This window comes from Bufo gargarizans, chromosome 10 (genome assembly GCF_014858855.1).
Source record: "Bufo gargarizans isolate SCDJY-AF-19 chromosome 10, ASM1485885v1, whole genome shotgun sequence".
Lineage (NCBI taxonomy): Eukaryota > Metazoa > Chordata > Amphibia > Anura > Bufonidae > Bufo > Bufo gargarizans.
In genome coordinates this window covers 48,424,463-48,450,907 of record NC_058089.1, presented here as the reverse complement: position 1 = coordinate 48,450,907, position 26,445 = coordinate 48,424,463, and the positions used below count along the sequence as shown (strand labels likewise).

At 46.9% G+C, this 26,445-nt stretch overlaps 2 protein-coding genes across 2 annotated transcripts; one reads left to right on the top strand and one right to left on the bottom strand.

The window, feature by feature from the left end:
- Nucleotides 1-15: 15 nt before the first annotated feature.
- On the top strand, nucleotides 16-26,445 carry MTCH2 (mitochondrial carrier 2). Its single transcript, XM_044269658.1, is given in 14 exon segments — nucleotides 16-166; nucleotides 10,424-10,508; nucleotides 15,591-15,697; nucleotides 17,234-17,260; nucleotides 19,073-19,126; nucleotides 19,222-19,279; nucleotides 20,780-20,831; nucleotides 20,945-21,004; nucleotides 22,379-22,398; nucleotides 22,401-22,471; nucleotides 22,568-22,609; nucleotides 23,913-23,980; nucleotides 24,062-24,137; nucleotides 26,217-26,445. Coding segments are annotated over 14 exon segments (894 nt in total). The 5' UTR covers nucleotides 16-79; the 3' UTR covers nucleotides 26,304-26,445.
- On the bottom strand, nucleotides 6,930-8,181 carry LOC122920277 (phospholipase A2-like). Its single transcript, XM_044269659.1, has one exon. It carries the CDS (start codon nucleotides 8,026-8,028, stop codon nucleotides 7,351-7,353), a length of 678 nt encoding a protein of 225 aa, XP_044125594.1. The 5' UTR covers nucleotides 8,029-8,181; the 3' UTR covers nucleotides 6,930-7,350.

The window sequence follows — 26,445 nt, the reverse complement described above, 5'->3', positions numbered from 1 at the left end:
CACGTGCTCCCTCTGCACTTCCGGCTCCAGTGAAGGTTTCTCCTTGAATTCGCGACCCGGCTTCCGTGACGTTTCCAAGATGGCGGACACGGCCAGTCAGCTGCTGTTGGGCTCCGGCCTGACCGTCGTGTCCCACCCGTTAATGTACGTCAAGATGCTGATACAGGTGAGAGCTGTCCCCGGGGCGGAGCGGAGGGCCGGAGCCTCCATGTCTAGGAGGCCATGTGCGCGGCAGGGTGCGGGGCTGTCATCATGTCCGGGTGCAGGCTGTCACTAGATGCCCCCCAGTATCTGGGTGCAGGCTGTCACTAGATGCCCCCAGTATCCAGGTGCAGGCTGTCACTAGATGCCCCCAGTATCCAGGTGCAGGCTGTCACTAGATGCCCCCAGTATCCAGGTGCAGGCTGTCACTAGATGCCCCCAGTATCCAGGTGCAGGCTGTCACTAGATGCCCCCAGTATCCAGGTGCAGGCTGTCACTGGATGCCCCCAGTATCCAGGTGCAGGCTGTCACTGGATGCCCCCCAGTATCCGGGTGCTGTCACTGGATGCCCCCAGTATCCAGGTGCAGGCTGTCACTGGATGCCCCCAGTATCCAGGTGCAGGCTGTCACTGGATGCCCCCAGTATCCAGGTGCAGGCTGTCACTGGATGCCCCCAGTATCCAGGTGCAGGCTGTCACTGGATGCCCCCAGTATCCAGGTGCAGGCTGTCACTGGATGCCCCCCAGTATCCGGGTGCAGGCTGTCACTAGATGCCCCCCAGTATCCAGGTGCAGCCTGCAGGCTGTCACTAGATGCCCCCAGTATCCAGGTGCAGGCTGTCACTAGATGCCCCCAGTATCCAGGCTGTCACTGGATGCCCCCCGGTATCCGGGTGCAGGCTGTCACTGGATGCCCCCCGGTGTCCGGGTGCAGGCTGTCGCTGGATGCCCCCCGGTGTCCGGGTGCAGGCTGTCGCTAGATGCCCCCCGGTGTCCGGGTGCAGGCTGTCGCTGGATGCCCCCCCGGTGTCCGGGTGCAGGCTGTCGCTGGATGCCCCCCCGGTGTCCGGGTGCAGGCTGTCGCTGGATGCCCCCCCGGTGTCCGGGTGCAGGCTGTCGCTGGATGCCCCCCCGGTGTCCGGGTGCAGGCTGTCGCTGGATGCCCCCCCGGTGTCCGGGTGCAGGCTGTCGCTGGATGCCCCCCCGGTGTCCGGGTGCAGGCTGTCGCTGGATGCCCCCCCGGTGTCCGGGTGCAGGCTGTCACTGGATGCCCCCCGGTGTCCGGGTGCAGGCTGTCACTGGATGCCCCCCGGTGTCCGGGTGCAGGCTGTCGCTGGATGCCCCCCCGGTGTCCGGGTGCAGGCTGTCGCTGGATGCCCCCCCGGTGTCCGGGTGCAGGCTGTCACTGGATGCCCCCCGGTGTCCGGGTGCAGGCTGTCACTGGATGCCCCCCGGTGTCCGGGTGCAGGCTGTCGCTGGATGCCCCCCGGTGTCCGGGTGCAGGCTGTCGCTGGATGCCCCCCCGGTGTCCGGGTGCAGGCTGTCGCTGGATGCCCCCCCGGTGTCCGGGTGCAGGCTGTCGCTGGATGCCCCCCCGGTGTCCGGGTGCAGGCTGTCGCTGGATGCCCCCCCGGTGTCCGGGTGCAGGCTGTCGCTGGATGCCCCCCCGGTGTCCGGGTGCAGGCTGTCGCTGGATGCCCCCCCGGTGTCCGGGTGCAGGCTGTCGCTGGATGCCCCCCCGGTGTCCGGGTGCAGGCTGTCGCTGGATGCCCCCCCGGTGTCCGGGTGCAGGCTGTCGCTGGATGCCCCCCCGGTGTCCGGGTGCAGGCTGTCGCTGGATGCCCCCCCGGTGTCCGGGTGCAGGCTGTCGCTGGATGCCCCCCGGTGTCCGGGTGCAGGCTGTCGCTGGATGCCCCCCGGTATCTGCAGATCTCTTGTGTTTTTAGCATCCAGCTGCTATCATGTGTCCGTTCAGTGTGTTGCTCTGATTGAAATGTTGACTAGAAGTGTCTTGTTTGTATCATTTGTGCACATTACTGCTACTTGTATCTTTAGTCTCTTTACCATCTGTAAGGCCTCATGCACACGACCGTTGTTGTGTCCATTGTTCCGTTTTCCGTGATTTTCTGCGGAGTTTCAATGGGTCTGTGGAAAATTCGGCAAATGCACCGTTTGTCATCTGCGTCCGTGATCCGTGTTTCCAGTCCACCCATTCAAGTCAATGGGTCAGTGAAAAAACACGGATGCGCACAAGATTGTCATCCGCGTCCGTTTTTTTCCTATCGTCTGCATGGCAAACTAAACTTGATTTTTTTTACTTTCCTTCATGTCTGGTGATCCTCCAAAAATAAAGGAAGACACACGGAAACAAAAACTGACACGGAACAACGTAACCCCTTTTTGCGGACCGCAAAAAATACTGTCGTGTGCATGAGGCCTTACTTTGTAGCTTTTCCTGCTCTTGCTGAAGGTGCTTCTCCTTTTAGTGGCTTTAGCGGTCCGCAAAACACGGAAGCCGCCCATGTGCCTTCTGCAATTTACGGAACGGGCGGCCCATTGTAGAAATGTCTACTGCTGGGACCCCCATGATCATGAGAACAGGGACCCTGTACCCGGACTTCCTGTCCTGCATCAGTTAGAGATCAGAATGCTGGTCACATGAGACATCTGAGGATCAGCAGGGAGGTTATAACTCATAAAAAGATTACCTTCACTACAGTTTATATCATGTACCTTTTTAACTGGTCATATCCCCTGCCATCCCTTTGGCACTACTCTTGCGGTCACCCGCTGGTCTCTAACTTGCTAGCAGCGATCATTACCCACAGCGGTGATGCCAGGGAATGCTTCCAGTAATGGCATAGATCAGGGATCAGCAACCTCCAGCAGTTCAGAAACTACATCTCCCAGAATGCTTCATTCACTTCTATGGGAGTTAGAAGAGCAGCAGAGCATGTTTGCACGCTGGGAGTTGTAGTTTCACTGCAGCTGGAGTGCTGGAGGTTGCTGATCCCTGGTATAGACACACGGAGATCATTTACTAAGGCTACATGCACACGACCGTATGTGTTTTGATGACGTTCCGTATGGCATCCGTAATTTTTTTTGTGGATCCTTTTTTTTCCCGGATCCATTGTAATAATGCCTATCCTTGTCAGCAAACTAGAAAAAAATAGGACATGCACAATTTTTTGGTGTGCTGTCCGCGTTTTTTGCGGACCCATTGAAGTGAATAGGTCCGTATCCTATCTGCAAAAAAAACGGATCGGACACTGAAACAAAATACTGTCGTGTGCATGAGGCCTTAGATTGTCAATTTATTTTTATTTTTTAACTTTAGTTCCCTTTACGCCGGCTTTGCTGCTGGATGGTGCTCCTAATTTATGACTGTGCCCGCCTCATCATAAATTAGGGGCATCTTTGTTGGTCTTTGCGCCTGCCGAAAAAAAAATAGGTTTAACATTTAGTAATTTTGGCGGGACCGGAGTCCTAGCCCCCACCACAAATATGGTCGCACAGTTGTTTAGAAAAAAATGGTCGGCCAATAATTTTATGCCGAAAAGAGACATAAAATTATAAATGTAAACAACCTCCATATTTTCTGCTGGCATGTAGGAAAAAAAGGGCCCGCAGACAGCGCTGGAGCGCCAGGGGTCGTGAGTTTTTATTACGTATTCTGTGTCCAGATTTCTTTTCTTCTGGTCGACCCTTTTACAGTCAAATGGTAAAACACTTGTTAAAGGGAACCTGTCACCAGGATTTTGGGTATAGAGCTGAGGACATGGGTTGCTAGATGGCCTCTAGCACATCCGCAATACCCAGTCCCCATAACTCTGTGTGCTTTTATTGTGTAAAAAAACTGATTTGATACATATGCAAATTAACCTGAGATGAGTCCTGTCTCTGACTCATCTCACGTACAGGACTCATCTCAGGTTAATTTGCATATGTATCAAATCGGGTTTTTTACACAATAAAAGCACACAGAGCTATGGGGACTGGGTACTGCGGATGTGCTAGAGGCCATCTAGCAACCCATGTCCTCAGCTCTATACACAAAATCCCTGTGACAGGTTCCCTTTAAGGCCTCATGCACACGACCGTTGTGTGTTTTGTGGTCCGCAAATTGTGTCCATGTGCGTTGCGCAATTTGTGTAGTGGCACGGACAGCCATTAATATAAATGCCTATTCTTGTCCGCAAAACGGACAAGAATAGGACAGGTTATATTTTTTTTGCGGACCACGGAACGGAGCAACGGATGCGGACAGCACACTGAGTGCTGTCCGCATCTTTTGCGGCCAGCACACTGAGTGCTGTCCGCATCTTTTGCGGCCCCATTGAAGTGACCCAAAACTGCGGCTCGGATATGGACCAAAACAGCGGCCGTGTGCATGAGGCCTTATAGTGATAAAAATGCACAAACATAATGCTAATGTGAACACTGCCCAGTGGCAGGATTTCCCAGTTGTTCCGTGCAGGCTGATTTTCTGCCTCTTCTCCGGTACAGTCGTGCTGTATCGGTTGTGTTACAGATTGTCGGCCTGTGGTGTAGGTGAGCTGGGTGTGGGTAGTGCAGCAGCTGATGGGGGTTGGGTGCTGACAAATCCGTCCTATGCCTGAGACTCCTGTACCCTGGAGATGGCTGCAGATCAGAGGGCATTTGAGGGCAGTGTTAGTGGCTTCTGGCTAATGATTATCTCGGGTATGAAAGTCCGGGGACGGGTAATTTGGACCGGGGCGAAGTCTCCTGCAGCCGTTCACCTGATCCCCATGTCGTCGTCATGTACAGCACAAGCTGAGAGCCTCCACCCGAATCTAGAGATTACCGTATATTGCACAATATTATCCACTAGGAGAAAAATAAAAAAAACCTTACAGGAGCACTCCGACCAGACGTGGTACTCGTGGAGGCGCTGCATAATGTAGGGCACATTCACATGAAAGTGAAAAACTGGTGTTTTCAGCACATTGCGGTCTATGGGGCTATTCACACGGCCAATACGTCCATCCAAAAATAGGATCTATTGGCCGTTTTCCCAGTCAGGCGGGGCCCATTGAAATCAATGGGCCCAGTTTTAACAGCCATTTAGATAGGAGTGCACCCGTCTAAAAATAAATAAATATATATATATATACCCACCTCACCATAGGCACGCTGGTATCGCTTGCACCATACTGGCGCTGACATCATGACACAGAGTCGGGTCCTGATACCTCCAGTGCGGAGCAAGTGTTCCCGGCGTGCAAGGGGCAAGGTGAGTAGTTTTTTGTTTTTTTTATAAATGTCGGCACTACCAAGGGTAAGGGGAGGGGGGCATTATATATGTGTATGTATATACCATATAGAGATATATGTATGTATGTGTGTGTGTATATTATATAAATGGAGCATTATTTATACTGAGCGGCCTTGGGGGGCATTATAACTACAAAGGGCACTACTGAGGGGCATTATCTATCCTGGGGGACATTATATGTCCTGTTGGGGCTATGAGGGTATTATATATACTATGGGCACTGCAGGGGTTGGGGTTTATAATAAAAAAAAATATATATATATAATATAATAAATTTCATCCATTTTAAAAGGATGTAAAAAAAAAAGATAAACGGACAGCGGCCAGAAAATGGACGCATACACTGATGTAAAATGAACATACCCTTATGGACTGCATCCTCGCGCACACGACCAGGCATGTTTTTCCGTCCCACGTGGACGTACCCTTATAGGATGAAATGATCTTTCGGCTTTTATCGATCTCCCATGACACGCACACTTGGCTGGGTTCTATGTACAAGCTTTTCCTTAGGGCAGGCAAATAAGCGAATCCCAGAGACATCTCATGCCCCTTGGGGTTAAAAATCGAACTTGATGACTGTTTCTCCTAACCTCAGACATCACTAGGGGAATTCCGAACAAATTGTCAGTGGCGTGTCCCCCACACAGTCTAAGGGCTTATTCACACGAATGTATGGGTTCCGTTCCGTGCATTGGGGCCGCAATGCATCTGTCTTGGTCCCATGTTCATATGTGCCCGAGACGGATCCAGACCCATTCCGCATCCCTCCGTTCCGCAAAAAGATAGGACATGTTCTATCTTTGTAGGGACGGAACCCCACAGAAGCAATCCGTAGTGCTTCCGTGGGTTTCCGTTCCGTGCTTCCGTTCCGCACCTCCGGATCTGCGGACCCATTTAAGTTTGGTCCGCAATATGGCAACGGAGCCCATACATTCGCGTGAACAAGCCCTAAGGCCTCCTGCACACGAACGCGTGCTGCCCGTTGCCGCATTTGCGGATCCGCAATACACGGGCGCCGTTCCGTGGGCATTCCGCATCACAGATGCGGACCCATTCACTTTAATGGGTCCACAAATCCGGAGATGCGGAACGGAAGCACAGAACAGAAACCCACGGAAGCACTACGGAGTGCTTCCGTGAGGTTTCGTCGCGTACTTCCGTTCCGCAAAAAAGATAGAACATGTCCTATCTTTTTTGCGGAACGGCCGGATCGCGGACCCATTAAAGTGAATCTGCACGTTCAGCCATCATCATAGTGTGTATTTTTTCGGGAGGGTAGGGGAGAAATCTATTGGCCAAGGCTTTGTTTAGGGTGGTTATCTGTAGCCAGCCTGTATTATAAGGTGGGGATCACCAATTTTGGGTTGGATCCAATGCAATGGGTGCTGTTGGGAGCACAGCGTAGTGACATCACCCTTGGCTCGCCCACTTGCATGACATTATCACTCAAACTTTATTCTTTGAGCTTTTAGATTTTTTTTTCCTCCCCTTCTAGCCGCCCTCACCCATTAGACAGATGAGATAATATTTGCAGACATCATTAAAAATGTATTATTCTTTTTTTCAACAATCCACTTTAATTCCTGCTAATTAAAGGGACAATTTAAGCTTCAGATATCGATGGACCTATCCTCATCTATCTTAATCTGTGGGGGTCTGATACCCCCAACCACCAATTCTTGGGGGTCTGACACCCTGCACCCATCAACTATCAGCTGTTTTGGGCACCAACAGCGCAGGAAATGATACAGTTTACGGAACGAAAGCAGAAGGGTCCGTACACTCTCGTTTCCAGTACTTTCTGAATGGGGGCTGAGCTGCAGTACCCCAAAACGGCCACTACATGGAGTTGTGCTTCCCTCTCCATAAACTGAATAGTAGTTTCCTTCACTGACTACTGCCCGAAACATCTGAGCGGTGGGGGGTGCAGGGTGTCAGACCCCCACCGCTCAGATATTGATGACCTAGCCTGAGGATAGGTCATCAATATCTAAGTCCTGGAAAAACACTTTAACATCTAAAAACTTCATGTACATTATTAATTTAATGCATCGAGTCCTTCCAGTATTATATCCACAGAGGAGACGCGTCGACGCCTTGCCACTCTTCACCCTTTTCGGACTTCTGTCTCTTCTTCCTGCTCTTGGCGGTGCTGCCGTCTGGGTCGGTCAGGTTCTGGGTCTGCTGTAGTATAGCCGTGAGGTTTGGGTGAAGTTCTGGGCAGGCGTCATGGGGACCAACACACTTGTCCTTCTTGTTATAGAAGAAATGCTGCTTCTTGGGCTTCGCCTTGGTCAGACATTCTGCAAACTGCTTGTCGCACTCGCAGGCCATCCGGCCGCACACGGTGGAGGAATGGCATTGCGTCTGGGTCGCGCCACACGAAAAATGATAGAATTGCCACTTTATCTTACTGTGGCACTGCAGGTCCAGCCTGGAATAGCGGTAACAGCAGTCATGGAGAAGACAACATCTGTCCACGTCGTCGACGGCCGCTCCCATCCCTCCCGTGCCGCAGTAGCAACCGTACAGGTTGATGCCCAGCAGGGGCACTTTAAGCCTGTTTCTGTAGCACCACAGGGTGACCAGTAGATCCAACACACCACGTTTCTGACGAATGGGGGCGCCGGTGCCACCACGGATCGTCCTGCACTGGAGGTAACATGTCCAGACCAAGATGAGGAGCACAAACTTGTTCATGTCAGATCCAAGACCGGATACTTCTGTGGACATAGATATGGGCATTTCCGTTAATCTACATGGGACCTGTGCAAGCCCTTAAAGGGGTTGTCCAGGATTAGAAAAACATGGCTGCTTTCTTCTAAAAACCAATATCCCACCTTTCCACGAGCTGTATGTGGTATTGGGGCTCAACCCCATTCACTTCAGTGGAGCAGAGTTGCAAAACCAGACACCACCCATGTAAAGTTGGGGGGGGGGGGCTAATTTTAGAAGAAAGCAGCCATGTTTTTTCTAATCATGGACCCTTCAAATGAAGATATTGTCCAAAAGGTATAAGTACAGACTGTGTGCAAAAACAATGGGATACTTAGGGGACATGTTCCTGTAGCTTTAGCTCACTAAGGTGTCACACTGGCATTGAGTAACTGAGAAGGACAGCTTTCTGCAACCTACTGTCAAGTTAACAAGGAATACAGAGTAGTAGGCTTCTCAAGTTGGCTTGTAGACCACCTAGGACACGCCCCAAAAAACTGAGGTATAGATAAGTGAATTGTTGTGCATGGCCCTGGACTGAGCTATTTTCTTGCATTGCTATATGCAAATGAGCCTCTAGGAGCAACGGGGGCGTTCCCATTACACCTAGAGGCTCTGCTCTCTCTGCAACTGCTGCGCACTCTGTACTTTGATTGACAGGACCAGGCAGTGAAAACATCATAATGCCTGGCCCTGTCAGTCAAAATGGAGGCGAATCGGCAATTGCCTAGAGCGCAGAGCTAATTTGCATACTAGAGGCTCATTTGCATACATTAAAACATAATTTTTCTCAGCAATGCGGGCACATATGAACATGGGACCAAGACGGATGCCTTCAGCTGCCGAGCTCACATGTAACAGGTCAGCCAGTGTCATAGGTACAAAACTGCTGACAGATGCCCCTTAAGAGTTTTTATTTTTTTTTATTACTCGATTGATACTTGCGGTACCTGCTCTATTCTGATTCTGTAGCTCCTGGGATGCCTTAGCTGCACTGCTGGTCCCGGTCTGTCTACTTCAGCATGGGCAAGGTCACGTGCGCCGCTGCAGCCAGTTGAGTGGCCTCTTCGGTGACGTGTCACCGATCGGCAAGTCACCACCGAGGCTCTTCATTGGCTGATACAGTGCACGTGACCCTGCCCAGGCAGAAGTTGCCAGATGGGGACCAGAATGGATCGGCGAGTAGCAGATAAGTATCGCTGTCTTCACGTGTACCACTTTTTAAATTCCCCAGACTCAGCCCTTACAATCTAATCTGACCCCCAACATATCCCAATGGCCAATGAACCAGTTGGGGGAAAAGCCGTTTTGCTCTCCTCCCGTCCCCTGGTGCGCTCACCACTCCACCCACCTAGTACCTAGTAGTAGATAAGACAGCACATACCTACAGGGCGCTTCTCGGAGATGCTCTTGGGTGAAGCTTCCGTTCTTCTTTGCAGTTTGTCAGAATCCTCCTGCCTTCTATATATGGTTTACGTTCGAGTCACGAAAAGGTTTCCTCACACCTTTAACCCATCACGTGCCACGTACATACTGCATAGGTCCGGCCGGTACAATATAATCGTGGTTTTGACGTAACCATCTATCAGAACTCGCTGCCGCTCTTAACGCTGCAGATGCCGGAGCAGATGATTACAGGTTTAGGGGGCTTTTATTTTCTAACCCTGCGATCCCTTCCATGAAAGGGTTACCTGTGGCGTGGCCTGTTTGGCAAGTCCCGGAGCGTCAGTCACTAAATATAACGAGCTTGGTTTTCATACCCATTAATTTCATCCGCCTTGGCCGGGATCCCTGTACAAAGTTGGATTTGAAGACCTAAGAACTTTAGTGTCTTGGATGACTTTTGCCTTTATGTTTTGTTGACTTTTCTGCCTCCCCCCTTTTTTTTTTTTTTTTTTTTTACTAAATTGGTAACAGCCATTTAAAGGGGAACTCCTGATGAATCCTTCAGTTTACCTGTCTGTATGATGGGCCTTTAGAAATTGAGTGATATCCTCAAAGAGTGGTAGAACCTACTAAACTGCGGGGCACAGATTGGAAAAATGTCTGCATTACATGGTCCTTTTCAGAGCTGCTGACTGGCTGAGAGGGGTCATGTGATACACCATGTGACTACAGAACCAGAAAGTTATTTCGTTCTTGTCCCTCGTGTTTGTACCCTACGGGGGTCAGTAGATGTATTATGCAGATGTCCTTATCCTAATAGGCCTGTCTGGGACCATCTTCTTACTAGAGTCATGGCTTCTGTATAAAATGGAAGCTATGCCTTTGTGGTGGGCATCGACGGGCCCCATTGACATTAACGGGGTCCATGTGGGTTCCATCGGAGTTTTGGTCATTTATTAATGCATTCATGTAATAAGCAATCCACATGGTGTAGCGCTGAACGTACGTCTTCATGGACTGTGCTGCTTTTGCATTCTAGGTGGGACACGAGCCGATGCCTCCGACGTTGGGAAGAAACCTTTTTGGACGTCAGGTGTACCAGCTCCCTGGATTTTTTGCCTATGGTGGGTGTCCTGTGAAATCTGTGCAGGCGTCAACAGAAAACGACAGAACAAAGTAACATGGAGACAATTGACAGTGTGAACTGAGAGTAAAGGCAATTTAAAGGGTTTTTCCTAGACTTAAATACTGATGACCTATCCTCAGGATAGGTCCGACACCTGGGACCCCACCAATCAGCTGTTCAAGAAGGCAGCGATGCTTGCAGTAGCACCGCGGCGTTCACCGGCCACACGGCCTAGGTGCAGGTCAGCCCCTCGGAAGTGAATGTATACAGCCGCTATACAATGTACTGCACTGTGCTTGGTGATTTGAGAACGCCGGTGCCTTCTCAAACTGCTGATTGGCAGGGGTCCTGGGTGTTGGACCCCCACCGATCAGATACTGATCACCTTTGTAGAGGATAGGCCATCAGTATTTAAATCTCGGAAAAACCCTTTTAAATTCCCTCCATAATATTTTAACAGTGCACGAAAATACACAAAATCCAGTTACCAGCTCTTGCTGGACTTCACAGATGCCCACGCTGGTGCCACGGCATTACTCCTATTGAGTCACCTCATTTTATCCAGAGCATCCTTCACAGTTCTGCCCTATGCTGAGCTTATAGCATCCCCTGCTTGTTCAGTGATTGATTTGCACTCTGGATGGTGTCTTCTCTCTACTAGACACTCCACGTAAAATCTAACCCTCCCATTACGGCGTATTCACGTGGTGCAGTCAGATTGTGACTTTTCCTCACAAAACCACACCACAAACTGCAATTTGACTGCCATTTCACATATACCCTTAGGCCCCTTACAGACAAGCGAGTGTCTCGCTGCGGACTCGCCTGACCTCCCAGCACTGCCGGGGTCACATATCATTATATTGATTTATGATGCTATGTAACCCTTACAGTTCTGGAATGTATTAGATGACACTGACATAATGCTGTCAGTGTTATCCACTGCATTCCAGAACTGTAAGGGTTACATAGCATCATGAATCAATATAATGCTATGTAACCCCGGCAGTGCTGGGAGGTCAGGCGAGTCCGCAGCGAGACGCTCACTTGTCTGCAAGGGGCCTTATGCGTTGCAGCAGGATGCATTGAATTGTATGAGCTCAGCCCAGTTAAGAGCGTGCTTCATAAAAAGCAGTTTACAGTAACAACCAGCAGAACTATGAGTACAGCTGTGGAGTACCGTCCATGCTGTAGCTTGGTGAGTACTATAAGGAGACATAACTTGTAAAACTCAAAGTGACAGGTGACCACGCCCCTTTCCCATCCATAACCACGCCCACAATCCCGCCCAAACCACACCTAAAATAGCGCCCATTCAAATCCCCTTTATTCTGTTAGATCCGAAATTAGTAATTTAATGGAGTTTATGTTTAAAAATAAAATGATATCAAGCTTGTATTAAGCTTATATTGGCAATAGTTATTTGATCCGTCTAGCTTTCTAAAGCTAAATGACCTTCGATGATGTCGCTGAAGGTCCTGCAAGGTATACGATGCAGTCCAACACATCAGTCATTTTAATTAAGTTTAATATGTTTAAAAATAAAATGGTATTAAGCTTGTATTAGCCTCTCACTAAGCAATTATAAATATTGGCAGCGGCTAATTGATCCTTCGATCTTCCTAAAAGCTAAAAGACCTTTGATGTCACTGAAACCCCCTCATTTTCCACCCATACCCCAGCCCACTCAGCCCACAACCCCGCCCAACGTGATGCCATCGAAGGTCCCGCAGGGCAGTAGTCCAGAGTATGATTACAGGTCCTTCAACCCCTAAAAGCATGGAGAGGAATTGCAGGATGATGGCTATCTATCTTTCTATCTATTTATCTTTCTACCGGTCTATCTTTCTTAGCCTATGAAGAGAGGTTCACAGACATGTCAGGGGATGTTCTAATATATTTATATAACTATCTATAATCCGGCTTAATAAAATATTACTATAAATATTTTATCTATCTATATATCTGCACAGCTAGATATCTACCTATTTGTCTGTCTATCTCATATCTATCTCTCTATCTATCTCTTATTGATTGTGACTTTGGGGTTTCATAAGCTGTAAGCCATAATCATCCAAATTATAACAAATAAAGGCTTGAAATCTCTCGCTTTGCCTGTAATGAGTCTCATGTGTCAGTTTCACCTTTTAAGTTGCATTACTGAAAAAAATGAACTTTGCAAAATATTCTAATTTTGAGTTTCACCTGTATCTTTCTATCTATGTAACACATCTATTTATCAAGCTTCTAATATCTATCTAACGACTTATCTTTATATCTCGCTATCTATCTATAACATGGCTAACTATCAAACATCTATCTATTTATCTACCTGTCTTTCTATCTACCTGTCTTTCTATCTACCTGTCTTTCTATCTACCTGTCTTTCTATCTACCTGTCTTTCTATCTATTATCTAGCAGGTTTCTTTGAAGTACCCAGCTTTTCCAAAATATCTATTTATCTAGCTTCTAATATCTATCTAGCTACATATCTTTCTATCTATACATCTAACAATGTATCTAATTATTTATCTATTTATTTATCTTTCTATCTATATATGTTTCTATCTAACTGTCTATCTTTCCACTATTTAACAATTTTATCTATCTTTATATCAAGCTATCTATTTATCTATTATCTAGCAGATTTCTTTGAAGTACCCAGCTTTCCCAAAGCTATTAAATCCCATCAAGCGAATAAAAGCCTATGAAGCAATAAATAAAAACGTATAAATCGCACGAACCTCTTAGGCTGGTCTCACACGGGCGTTGCGGGAAAATGTGCAGGTGCGTTGCGGGAACATGCGCGATTTTTCCACGCGAGTGCAAAACATTGTAATGCGTTTTGCACGCGCGTGAGAAAAATCGCACATGTTTGGTACCCAAACCCGAACTTCTTCACAGAAGTTCGGGCTTGGGATCGGTGTTCTGTAGATTGTATTATTTTCCCTTATAACATGGTTACAAGGAAAAATAATAGCATTCTAAATACAGAATGCATAGTACAATAGCGCTGGAGGGGTTAAAAAATAAAATAAAAAATAATTTAACTCCCCTTAATCCACTTGCTCGCGCAGCCGACATCACTTCTGTCTATTTCTTTGCTGATTGCAGTCAAAGGACCTGTGGTGACGTCACTCCGGTCATCACATGATCTTTTACCATGGTGATGGATCATGTGATGACCATAGTGACGTCACCACAGGTCCTTTGGCTGCAATCAGCAAAGAAATAGACAGAAGAGATGCCGGGCTGCGCGAGCAAGTGGATTAAGGGGAGTTAAATTATTTTTTATTTTATTTTTACCCCTCCAGCGCTATTGTACTATGCATTCTGTATTTAGAATGCTATTATTTTTCCTTGTAACCATGTTATAAGGGAAAATAATAAAATGATCGGGTCTCCATCCCGATCGTCTCCTAGCAACCGTGCGTGAAAATCGCACCGCATCCGCACTTGCTTGCAGATGCTTGCGATTTTCACGCAGCCCCATTCACTTCTATGGGGCCTGCGTTGCGTGGAAAACGCACAATATAGAACATGCTGCAATTTTCACGCAACGCACAAGTGATGAGTGAAAATCACTGCTCGTGTGCACAGCCCCATATAAATGAATGGGTCCAGATTCAGTGCGGGTGCAGTGTGTTCACCTCCCGCATTGCACCCGCGCGGAATACTCGCCCGTGTGAAAGGGGCCTTAGAATCTTTAAAATATCTATCCATCTCCTAATAAGCCAGCTGGCGATCATTTTGTACAAACACCTGCTACAATGTCTAGTCGGCCTAGTGCACGAGCAGCACCAATCTTTACAGCGTCTTTTCTTATTCCAAATTTTCGTACTTCTCTGAATAAGGTTCAACGCCTTCATAATAACCCATAGATTTTGTCATATAGTGCTGTTTTTCTCAATATTTCAGATATGTAAAACAAATAAAACCATTATCAGACATTACATACAATTACATTTTACATACATTCAAAGTAAAAGTTACAACGTTAACCAAACGTTCTGTAACAAAGTTATGTAAAACAAATAAAATGTCGGCTGTTTTTCTTTTGACAATAAGTACACCGCTAATTTGTGTTTGAAGAGGTCTTGTTATCCCTCACGAAGCGGCTTTTTTACTGAATACCCGCATTCCTTATGAAATAACAAAGCGGTTTCCTTTTTTTCTTAGAACTCTATATTGTTCCTCTGTTATTTCTTCCTAGAAATTAAGATCTAAATCTCTGACACATGGGTATTTGTCAGATATTTATCTCACTTACTACAAACCCACTAAAGGACCTCTTTAATAAGAGTTTAATGTAAGCTTAATACAAGCTTGATATCATTTTATTTTTAAACATATTAAACTTAATTAAATTGCTGAGTTAATAAAGGGCGGTATTTTAGGTGTGGTTGGGGCGTAGTTATGGGTGGAATGGGCGTGGTTATGGGTGGTTGAAAAGGGGCGTGGCCACTTTCATTTTCAGTTTGATGAGTTATGTCTCCCTGTACTACTTTGGTGCATGATTAAAGAGATTATACAGGATATGAAAAACATGGCTACTTTCTTCCAGAATCAGTGCCACACTTGTCCATGTGTTGTGACTGGCATTGCCGCTCAGGTCCAGTGAAGTGAATAGGCCTGAGCGGCAATACCAGACACAACTTGCGGACAGGTGTGGCACTGCTTTTGGAAGAAGCCATATTGTTGGAATCCTGTACAACCCCTTTAATAAAGCAAAGTGTTCTAGTTATTTAATACTGTATGTAACATTATATACAGACATGGTCTTGCCCTTTAAAGTGATATTCCTTGCAGCTGGCGCCCATGAGACCTGCAAGGCTGTATATTAACAAACCTGAATTAGCCGACCAACGTAAGCTCCATAGACATGACTGGTGACGGCTGCAGTCCTTGTTGCCATCTGCCCTCATCATTGGGGTTGTCAGCCACCACCTCCAGCTGCAGCCCCTTGGTCATGGAGCAAGGTTCCTTTCAGTGTGCCATCAATGTCATTGAGAAGTGTTATCAGAATTTGCGTTCTTCGCCCGCCGATGGGCCTGTAACCTATCCGTGTATGTATTGCAGCAAAACACATCATTCGTGTTGATGGCAAGTGTGGACTCTTCAAGGGCTTGACTCCCCGACTGTGCGCTGGAGCGGTGGGCACTGTGGTGCATAGCAAAGTCTTGCAGGTAACGGTTGCTAATACCAATGGCACATACTGGTGGCTTCAGAATGACCAGCCGATGATGGGGTCGCTGGGCATTATGTGGAGGTGCATTATTAGGACATGGGCCACCTGATTGCGTTATATTTGGATGCTGCATTGTGCGGTTAGAGGGCTGTCTCCTCTGCTCTCACCTGGACGCAGAGCCATGAACTGGAAAGTAATATATATATTGGGGAATTTTTATGACTAGTGTCTCATATGGCTGTCTGAGGCTACTTTCACACTTGCGTTCGGAGCGGATCCGTCTGGTATCTGCACAGACGGATCCGCTCCTATAATGCAAACAATGGTATCCGTTCAGAACGGATCAGTCTGCATTATATTTCAGGAAAAAGTCTAATTGTTAGTCAGACGGATCCATCCTGACTTTGCATTGAAAGTCAGTGGGGGACGGATCCGTTTGAAATTGCACCATATTGTATCAACGTCAAACTGATCCGTCCCCATTGACTTACATTGTAAGTCTGGACGGATCCGTTTGGCTCCGCACGGCCAGGCAGACACCAAAACGCTGCAAGCAGCGTTCGGGTGTCCGCCTCCTGAGCGTAACTGAGGCGAAACGGAGCCAAACTGATGCATTCTGAGCGGATCCGCATCCACTCAGAGTGCATTGGGGATGTACGGATCCGTTCGGGGCCGCTTGTGAGAGCCTTCAAACGGAACTCACAAGCGGAACCCTAAACGCAAGTGTGAAAGTAGCCTTAATAAATTTGGCGCCTCATACACCAGCACACTTTTTATCAAGAGGCATGTGAGCTGACTCTACAGTTTACACCAAAATCTATCGGATGACCAAAGTACTGGCCCTTTGTTTAAAGGGGTTAAAGGAGTACAGTATTACCCATTCTGTGGTCATTTTCAGATGAGTGGGGATTTGACCTCCGACCCTGCTGCCAATTTGCCGAGGCTGCCATACTCCAGTGAGCTCTGCAGCCCCCTCACCGCTTACCAAGCACAGCGCCATACATTGTATAGTGGTCGTGCTTGGTATTGCAGCCCAGGTCCATTCACTTGAATGGTACTGAGAGGCACATGGGCCACTGAACGATGAACTTGACGTCACAGGCAAAGGAAGAGGCCGCAGCATCTTCAAACAGTTAATCGCCGGGGGTTCCTGGGAGTCTGACCCCCATTGATCTGATATTGATGACCTATCCTATGTATACTTGCGCTTAGGCCATATGATCGATCAGCGTGACGCCACTGGCCTAGGAAGAGGCACCAGAGCACCATGGCTTCTTCCGCTGGGTTGCTATGAGTCGGGCCCCCGCCTGATCAGATATTGATGACCTGTCCTGTGCATAGATCATGAATATTGTGCTCCTGGAAAACTCCTTTAAGCACTGACCACTTTTGCAGTAGTGCTGGGCTGTGTGCGTAAATGATGGACCCCCCCTCCCCTCCCCCATAGTATTTGTACAGGAAAGTTAGTGTTTATGATGAACATTGTAATGTCCTTTTCACTTTTGCTAATGCCATTTGTTCTTCCCTTTCTCAGTGCTACCAGAATCAGAATCAGATGGAGGTAAGTCATTTTTGGCTCTTTGTAAGAAGTCTACTTTAGGGATTTAATGAAAGGGAGAAAATGAACCTTGTCTAATAGCTTATTAGGGATTTCTCCGTTCCTTGTTCAGGACCCATCTCTAGGTGGCGGACTCGGCGTGACCATGCAATACGTTATCAGTCCATTGATTACAATGGCAATGCTTTTATCTCCTCTACATTAGTGCTGCAGGATAATTGAACATTTGGTACCAAGTTCTCCCCAGTTGATCACTGGGAAAGGGCGAGTCCTCCAGTGATCAGATCAGTGGTTAGTTGATAGCAGCTATTGATTTTGGAATATCTCCATTTCACAACTGTTGGGAGGTTCGTTTTTAAGACGTTGTGCCAAGTTATACAGTTATCCCTGACCTACAAGATAGGAGAGATGAGTATCTGACCGGCTAGGGTCCTACCGCTGGTAGATAATAACGAGTCCTGTGCCCCCATGAATGGAGCAGCAGGACCGTATTAATGCAGCACTGTACACGGCTGCAGTCCTAGAGAGAATCAATGGAGCGGCAGCAGAGAGGCAACCTGCTAATGGGCACGGACTGTGATCGGTGTTGGGGGCCAAGCAGTTCGAACCCCAGTAATGCCATACTTATCCGCATACTTGTTCCTTTCAGATGCTAAGAAAAATCCAAGGGATACTTGAAGGCTTCATATGTCACAGTACAGACAAACTTTACATCATTGGAAGTCCCTATTACACGGGCGGACTAAGCAGATGATTGTCGGGAGGGAAGCGTTCTCTCCTGTCAATCGCCTACTCGCTGGAGGAGGAGACCTCTGCTATTACTTGCAGCAATCCCCTCCTCAATACAGGGACGAGCGATCGCTAATGCATCGCTCGTCCCGATACTTTCTAAATTTGTTTGTTTGCCTTCGGCCTCATGCACACGGATGTTGTTTTGGTCCGCGTCCGAGCCGCAGTTTTGGCGGCTAGGATGCAGACCCATTCACTTCAATGGGGCCGCAAGAGATCCAGACAGCACTCTGCGTGCTGTCCGCATCCGTTGCTCCGTTCCGTGGCCCCGCAAAAAAAAAAATATAACCTGTCCTATTCTTGTCTGCGCTTTGTGGACAAGAATAGGCAGTTATATTAAAGGGTGTCCGTGCCGTTCCGCAAATTGCGGAACGCACATGGATGCCATCCATGTTTTGCGGACCGCAAAATGCACAACGGTCGTGTGCATGTAGCCTTCAGCACAGCGCTTATTACATGACTCGATCTGCCCGCAAACAGTGAGGTTTCAAAAGATCGTGATTACCCGATGAAAAATAGTTTGCTCGTTCATTGTGTAATCGGCGGCAGTATTACACTGCCAGATGATCACTAACGAGCATTACTACGAACGCTTGTTAGCGGTCATCTTAACAATGATCTGCCCGTGTATTAGAGCCTTTAGTTTAAAGCACAGCTCCACTTTTAAAGATAATTTTGCAGCTAAAATCAGCAAATGATATTGATCGGCTTCATATATTAATTTATTTTGTCCTGATCTTGAATTATTTCTTCATCTCTGGCATTGAATCCAGAGCTGCGCTCAGTAATGCTGCTTGGTGCTTTGAAATCCATGAATACAGACATGTCGCTTACATCAACAACCACCTCTTCCAAAATGCAGCCATCAGGCTGATCGCCCTGGGTTCTGCTCCTGGAAGTGTTATATTTAGGATTATAGACCATAGAAGGCTGCACAGAGGTGGATGTGGGGTGTAAGGCATCTTCTATCCTGTAGAGGGCAATTAGGAGAGGCATTTAAGTAAATTAATGTTTTTTGTCTTCTAGGAAACTGGATCGAAACAAAAAGAAAACCCGTCCCTTGATCATGTTATCAAAGAGGTAAGCGCTCAGTAAAAGTTGCTCCTGTTCCAGTATGGCTTCCTTCTTCCTTATGTGATGGGTCCTTGACATGCGTCTGATTTCTGTTCTTTCAGACCACTAATGAGATGATTGCCCGGTCAGCTGCTACCCTCATCACACACCCCTTCCACGGTATGTCGGGCTTCTTAATGCGGAACTCGAGCCAATGCGTGAAGTCGTGCCCCCTACGCCATCAGGTGGCCTACATCATAAGAGTCCTTCAGTTTGCTTTTTAGGAGTGCATAGTCTTCAGCAGTTAAAACTCTGAGCAGAAGGCACAGGAGGTGCTGCAGCCTGGTAATTGGTTGGCAGTAGTCTCATACACACACTGCAGAGGTTTTTGCACCGCACCGGTTTTGCGGTGTGGATTTTAAATCTGCAGCATGTCAATGTATGCCACGGATTTCACCCTTTGCAATGCAATGATGTACGACCCTGGACCCAGGATTTTTATATTAATAGCCTATCTTCTGGATAGGCCATCAATATAAAAATTAGTGGGGGTCCAACACCGTGCACTCCTGCAGGTCTGCTGTTTCAGAGTACCTGGAACTACACAGCTCCATTCTTTGGGCAGCGGATGAAGTTTGCACCTGGAGCTCTGCTCCCATTCACTTCAGTGGGCGCACAACACGCCACAGCACGTTCACTGCACAATGGAACGGAGCTGTGTAGTTTCAGCTCCAACTTCCAGCGCTGTAGCTACTCTGAAACGGCTGATCGACAGGTGGAAGCGTATAAAAACAGGGGTCCACCACCCAGACGGCGCCAAACCTTGTGGAATTATTATGGCATTATCAAGTCAGATATATAAAGCCCAATGGTGAGTTATATCTTTATTACTGCTTTTAGCTGTTTTATACTCGCTTACACTGCTCCTGATGAAGGGGGGTTTGTATTCCCCCGAAACGCGTTGAGCCCACCTGTGATTTTTAAAGAAATAAAAAAAGGAAAAACACCAGAAGTGTTGGACACGGCCGTGTTTATTTCCTACAATACTACAAACTATCTTGGCGGGGGAGGTTTGGTCCTTGGGTGTCTTGAGCTTCATCCTATTGACCTCCTCCTCAGTGAAGTAAGTCATCGTCATTTCATTTGATCCAGATTGATTTTATTGATTCCGCAAGAGCAATACGACATTTTAGCATTTTAACATCTATTCTCCTTTCATTTTACTTTATTGTTACACTTTTGGTCCTTGTTCCGGGACCCCACAAGGTTTGGCGCAGTCTGGGTGGTGGACCCCTGTTTTTATATGCTTCCACTTTTTATTTATGCAGTAGCTTGCTCTACGCCTCCAGCCACCCTTGGCAGCCTCCGACTCTATCCTATACATCTTTTAGTAGTTTCCATCTTGGCGCTCTGCTTTGTTGCCTCAAAAACCCTCTTCCAGTCTCTAGAGGAGGGTGTCTTTGACCAACACTCTCTCTTTTTTAAATTTTGTTTATCATATGACAGGCCATTGATATTAATATCTTGGGCTACTAATGGATTGTTTTTGTTACCAGCATGTAGGTGTGACAGATTACGAATACGAAGACATTGACGCACACTAACATGTGCGCTTCCAAATTTTAGGTTGACCAATTGAGTGTATTGGATTAACGCCTATCTTCTCCTCTTCATTTGCAGTGATCACACTACGGTGTATGGTCCAGTTCATTGGGAGAGAGACCAAATATGAGTATGTGTCAGCCTGATACAATTCTCTTGATGCCAAGAGCCGCAGTGCACATTGATGGCGGTGACTATTGCTGTGTCTCTGATGTAATCTCTGACTCTGATGATCTTTTTCAGTGGGGTGTTCGGCTCCATAGTGACGATATACAGAGAGGAAGGACTGCTGGGATTTTTTGCGTGAGTTCCTATTCTGTACTTATGTATCTGTATGATTCCTGACCATCTAAGTCTACTTTCACACTGGCGTTTAGGCTTTCCGTTTGTGAGATCCGTTCAGGGCGCGGTCCAAAGCGGATCAGTTTGCATTCTAATGCATTCTAAATGGATAAGGATCCACTCAGAATGCATCGGTTCAGTCTCCATTCCTCTGGAGGCTGCTTGCAGCGTTTCGGTGTCCGTCTGATTAAACTGAGCCAAACGGATCCGTCCTGGCACACAATGTAAGTCAATGGGGACGGATCCGTTTTCACTGACACAATCTGGCACAAAACTGATCCGTCTCCCATTGACTTTCAATTGTGTTCAAGACTGATCCGTCTTGGCCATGTTTAAAGATGATACAAACGGATCCGTTCTGAACGGATGCAGACGGTTGTATTATCTGAACGGATCCGTCCATGACGAGTGTGACAAATAGCCTAATGTGTATAGGAGGCCACCGGATTCTCCACTCCAGCAGATGTTGGGTGAGATAAGGAATGGGCATGTTGGAGAACCTATTGTTCTCTGAGAGATCAGAAGTCGCCTGCCTCCTCTGGTTCTTCCTACTGAGAACATATGCTTACTTGGTTGAGCATGAGGGGATCAGGAATGATAGCTGTCAGGTATCCTGTGGTGTATTATGGCCGGCCTTAGTCTGCTAGATTGTCCTGTTTACTCCCTGCCTGCTTGTATTCTGTATGGGTGTCCATGCTGGCATGGTTGGTGTGTCAGTAGGCCTTATTCCTGTATTAAGTGTCCTTAGGCTAGGCCATCCATTTGGAACCAGTGTGGGTCTGACCCACGGTACCACAGTAATCAGCACTAGTAACACCGCACCTCTCTCAACCCTTCATTCATTTGAAATGAGTTGGGATGCACTAAAGGAGACAGTTGCATGAATATAAATGTGGCCATAAAAGCCACCACTAGAGGGAGACTAATTTATAGAGCTCAAATGCAGTCAGTAGGCTCCTACGTGCCCCCTACTAGTCATGACAAGCCAATCAATGGGGCTGAGCTGCAGTGCCGTCCCCAGATGCTGCAGTGGGAGTAGGAGGACATACCAGTGCCACCAGTACGGTAAAGAATGATATTCATAGGCAAAGGAAACAATTGCAGTTATTTATACCAGGCGTCAGAAGAAAAGTGATAAGGCACACATTGCGTTATGCTGTGCCCATCTGAGGCATCTATCGGGACGTACTCTGCAAACACAGTGTGAAAAAACCCCAAGCGCGGCAGTCTGTATCCTGTGTGAAGAGCCACGCTTCGACCATACCTTTACTGGCCATGGACGTCCATTGTCGCACAAGTTATTTTAATTACATTTCATCTCCTCTTTCTATTTAGTGGTCTGATTCCGAGACTACTCGGGATGTGCTCTCCCTATGGATCTGTAACATGGTGGCTTTTGTCATTAACAAATACGCTCTGGAAAGTGAGGTAGGTCTGCCATATCGCCTCCGCAGCGCCCTGTGGAGTAGGCGTTTCCACCAGTTTCACACACCAGCTCACTTCCATATATTTTTCTCTTTCTAGGCAATGGTTGAGATGAAAAGCTACTCTCAAGCGGTCACTGGGGTGAGTGTAATACTGCTGTGCACCACTGGGTGGAGCACTTCATCTTGAGCTTCTCTAGGTGGTTTTTTTACGACAGGATGAAACGCTGCTTTTATGTTAAAATAATGGAATCATGAGAGAGTGAAAATCTGAATTTTTGAAATGTTTGCAACTGTATTAAAAAGGAAAAGCTACATTTTTATTATGGACATAAGTATTCAGACCCTTTGCTATGACACTTGAAATTTAGGTCTGGGGGCCTCCCATTTCTCTTGATGATCTTTGAGATGTTTCTATACCTTGAGTGGAGTCCACCTGTGATAAATTCAGTTGATTGGACATGATTTGGAAAGACACAGCTGACAATGCATATCAGAGCAAAACAAAGCCACGAGGAATAAGGAACTGCCTGTAGAGCTCAGAGACAGGATTGTGTGGAGGCACCGATCTGGAGAAGGGGACAAAAATCTACTGCACTGAAAGTTCTCAAGAGCACAGTGGCCTCCATAATTCTTAAAAGGAAGAAGTTTAGAACCACCAGGATTCTTCCTAGAGCTGGCCGCCCCACCAAACTAAGTGAACGGGATGAAAGGATCTCACAAGAGACTCTCTAAAGAGACTGATAAAGAAGATTTTCCCTCTTCGGTGAAATAAAGATCAAACTCCTTGGCCTCAATTCTAAGCATTATGTCTGAAGGAAACCATGCGCCGTTCATCACCTGCCTGATACTAACCCTACAGTGAAGCACGGTGGTGGCAGCATCATGCAGGGGGGACGGGGAGACTGGTCAGGGTTAAGGGAAAGCTGAATGGAGCGAGGTACAGAGATATTCTTAATGAAAGCCTGACCCAGAGTGCTTTGGACCTCGGACTGGGCTAAAGGTTCACCTTCCAACATGACAATAACTCTAAGCACACATCCAAGACAACACAGGAGTGGCTTAGAGACACAACTCTGTGAATGTCCAGCCAGAGCCCTGAACCCAATGGAACATCTCTAGAGGGACCTAGAAATGGCTGTCCACCGACGGTCCCCATCCAACCTGACAGAGCTGGAGAGGATCTGCAGAAAATCTCCAAACCTTGTGGCATCATCCCCAAGAAGACTGGAGGCTGTAATTGCTGCCAAAGGTCCTTCAACTAAGTCCTGAGTAAAGGTCTGAATACTTATGTCAATGCAAGATTTTATTTTTATTTTTTTCAATAAATTAGCAAAGATTTCTAACATTCCGCTTTCACTTTCTCATTATGGGGGACTGAGTGCAGAATGGTCAGGAAAAACTGAGGGTGACTTGGCTTACTCATCTACTTCTTGTCTCTGCAGTTCCTGGCCAGCATGCTGACATATCCATTTGTCCTAGTGTCAAACCTCATGGCTGTGAATAACTGCGGGTCAGTATCCTCCCCTGGTGTCTGTCTGTCTGCAACTTTCCTTACTGACTTATAATGGGTGCTGATGCTTTCATCTTACAGGCTCGCTGGTGGCAGCCTTCCCTACGCCCCTGTGTACTCTTCCTGGACAGACTGCTGGAGTCAGCTCAGTAAAGAGGTAAAGAAAAGTTTCTTTCTTGGCTTTTGACTGTGTCATGCTCCGCCCCCTCAAGCCCTGCACTAGTATTTCCTGGAGTGTTCATTGAAGGCATATATCAAGTTTGGAAAGACTTCTTAGGTGCCTGAGTCATATCAGACGTTCTCATTGGTCCAGGCCACGAGACTCCCGCTATCTCAAACGGCTGAGACCCGCAGCTAATGGCTGCGACTGGCAATAATGCCGATCGTGGTCATTATAGCCTTTAGTGTTTGGGACCACTCATAGAGGCGACCTTGACATGGTGAGTGGCTTATTACGCTTTGGCCAAAATGTACAGTAATGCCTCATTCAACATCCAGCATAGAGGCAGGGCAGAGTGCTGGTTGCAGAGTGCCATTGCATTTGTGTTTTTGCGTTTGCTATAGCGAAATACACATACAATGTGCACCTGCATACAGGGTTGTGCTGACTGAACCCCACACATTATAGCCTTTAGATGCCGTGATCAAGTGAGATCATGGCATCTAAAGGGTGAAAAACCGGGCTTCTTACCGGCATCCTCTGCAGTCAATGAGGACGCCGGTAATTGATTTCAATGCGATGGCCAACATAAGAAATGAGCAATTCTGTGCAAATAATGGATCTAAAAAATCCATGATTGTTCAGAATTTGTTTTAAAATTTTTTATTTTGTGGGCTCAAATACAAGCTTCAAAATCATAAAAAAAACTTTAAAAAAACTTAAAATATATAACATTTTTAAAATAAATATAAGTTTTAATTGCCCCCCTTTCCGTAGAATTAAAAAATAAATACATAAATAAAAAAATATAAACATCAAGGGTATCACCACGACTGAGAACGCCCGTACTATTAAAATATAAAAATATTTTTCCAATACGGCAAATGACCTAATGGGGGAAAAAAGGGTCAAAATGGCCAATTTGCCATTTTTTCATCGCTTCTAATAAAATGTGATGAAAAAGTCACACGCACTCCAAAATGGTATCAATAAAAACTTTGTTTTTGTCCCGCAAAAAATTAAATGATGGCATTAGAAAGTACAACTTGTCCCGCAAAAAATAAGCCCTCATACAGCTGTGTGAACCGAAAAATAAAAAAAGTTATGGCTCAAGGAAGATAGGGAAGAAAAATGAAAAAGCAAAAAAAAAAACTTCTGATATCCTAAGGGTTAAAAGGCATAGTGGATTTGGCTTCTGGCATCTTCTTCTTGTCATACCTGATGGAGCTGAAGATCTTCCAAGACTAATTCAATTCTTTAAAAGGGTTGTCCCAGGATGGGCCACCAATGTCAGATAGGTGCGGGTCCCACCTGGGGCCTGCTCCTATTTCCAGAACGGGGCTTCATGCTCAGGTGCTCTGCATTCACCGCTATGGGAGTTCAGAAAATTGCCATTGAACTTGGCTGTTCTCAAAAGTCTCATAGCTGTCAATAGAGATGCATGGCCACCTCTAAACCCATCTCTATGGGACTGCCATAAATAGGTGAGCCAATGCTCTGCTATTTTTGGAACTTCTATAGAAGTGGATGGAAGGTGGCCGCACTTGCACGGTGTGCGCTCCTTTTGAAGTTAAGTCTTTCCTTTCCCTTTTGTATATTGTTTGGGTTCTGTGTTGCCTTTCCCTATTGTTTATATTAGACCTGCAGGAGACTCCTTTTCGTCCTTCCTTTTGGAGGAACAGGTAGTCTCGTCCCTGCCATTAGTACCAGGGTCCTATAGGGCTTGATAGAACTCTAGGTATTCCTGCGTATGAGCTCGCCTACCTTTTTTGGAGTCTGTTCATACTGGTAGTCAGTCAGGATTTTGGTTAGGGTTTTACTAGGAGGTGTCCATTTTCCTTCCCTAGTTCCCAGGCCTGATTTCCTGTTCCTTCCTTCCCTCCTATGCTCGGTGTGGCGTTTCCCTCCCACACCGAAGCGTGACCGTTCCATAGCATGTAGCTGTACCTAGAAATTGGAGAAGGTGTCCTGGACTTTCCCTGTGTCAGTTCAGCACATCCGTTAGAGTTGGAAGAGTACGTAAGGCATCTTTGTATACTTTGTGCAGCTGATTCTACTTTCTTTCATTTTCTTTAGGGAAACACAAATCGGGGAAACAGCCTGTTTTTCCGCAAGGTTCCTGCTGGCAAGAAATACGTCTATGAACAGAAGAGATTTTATTAACGTGAACTGCATCAGGGTCTCGGCCTGCATCTGCCGCTTTTCACTCTTCGGGGGGGAACGGGGAGAGTTTAATTTGTACACATTTTGTTTACAATTATGTATGATTTTCCTTTTTAATAAACATTCATTATTGACAGCTCAA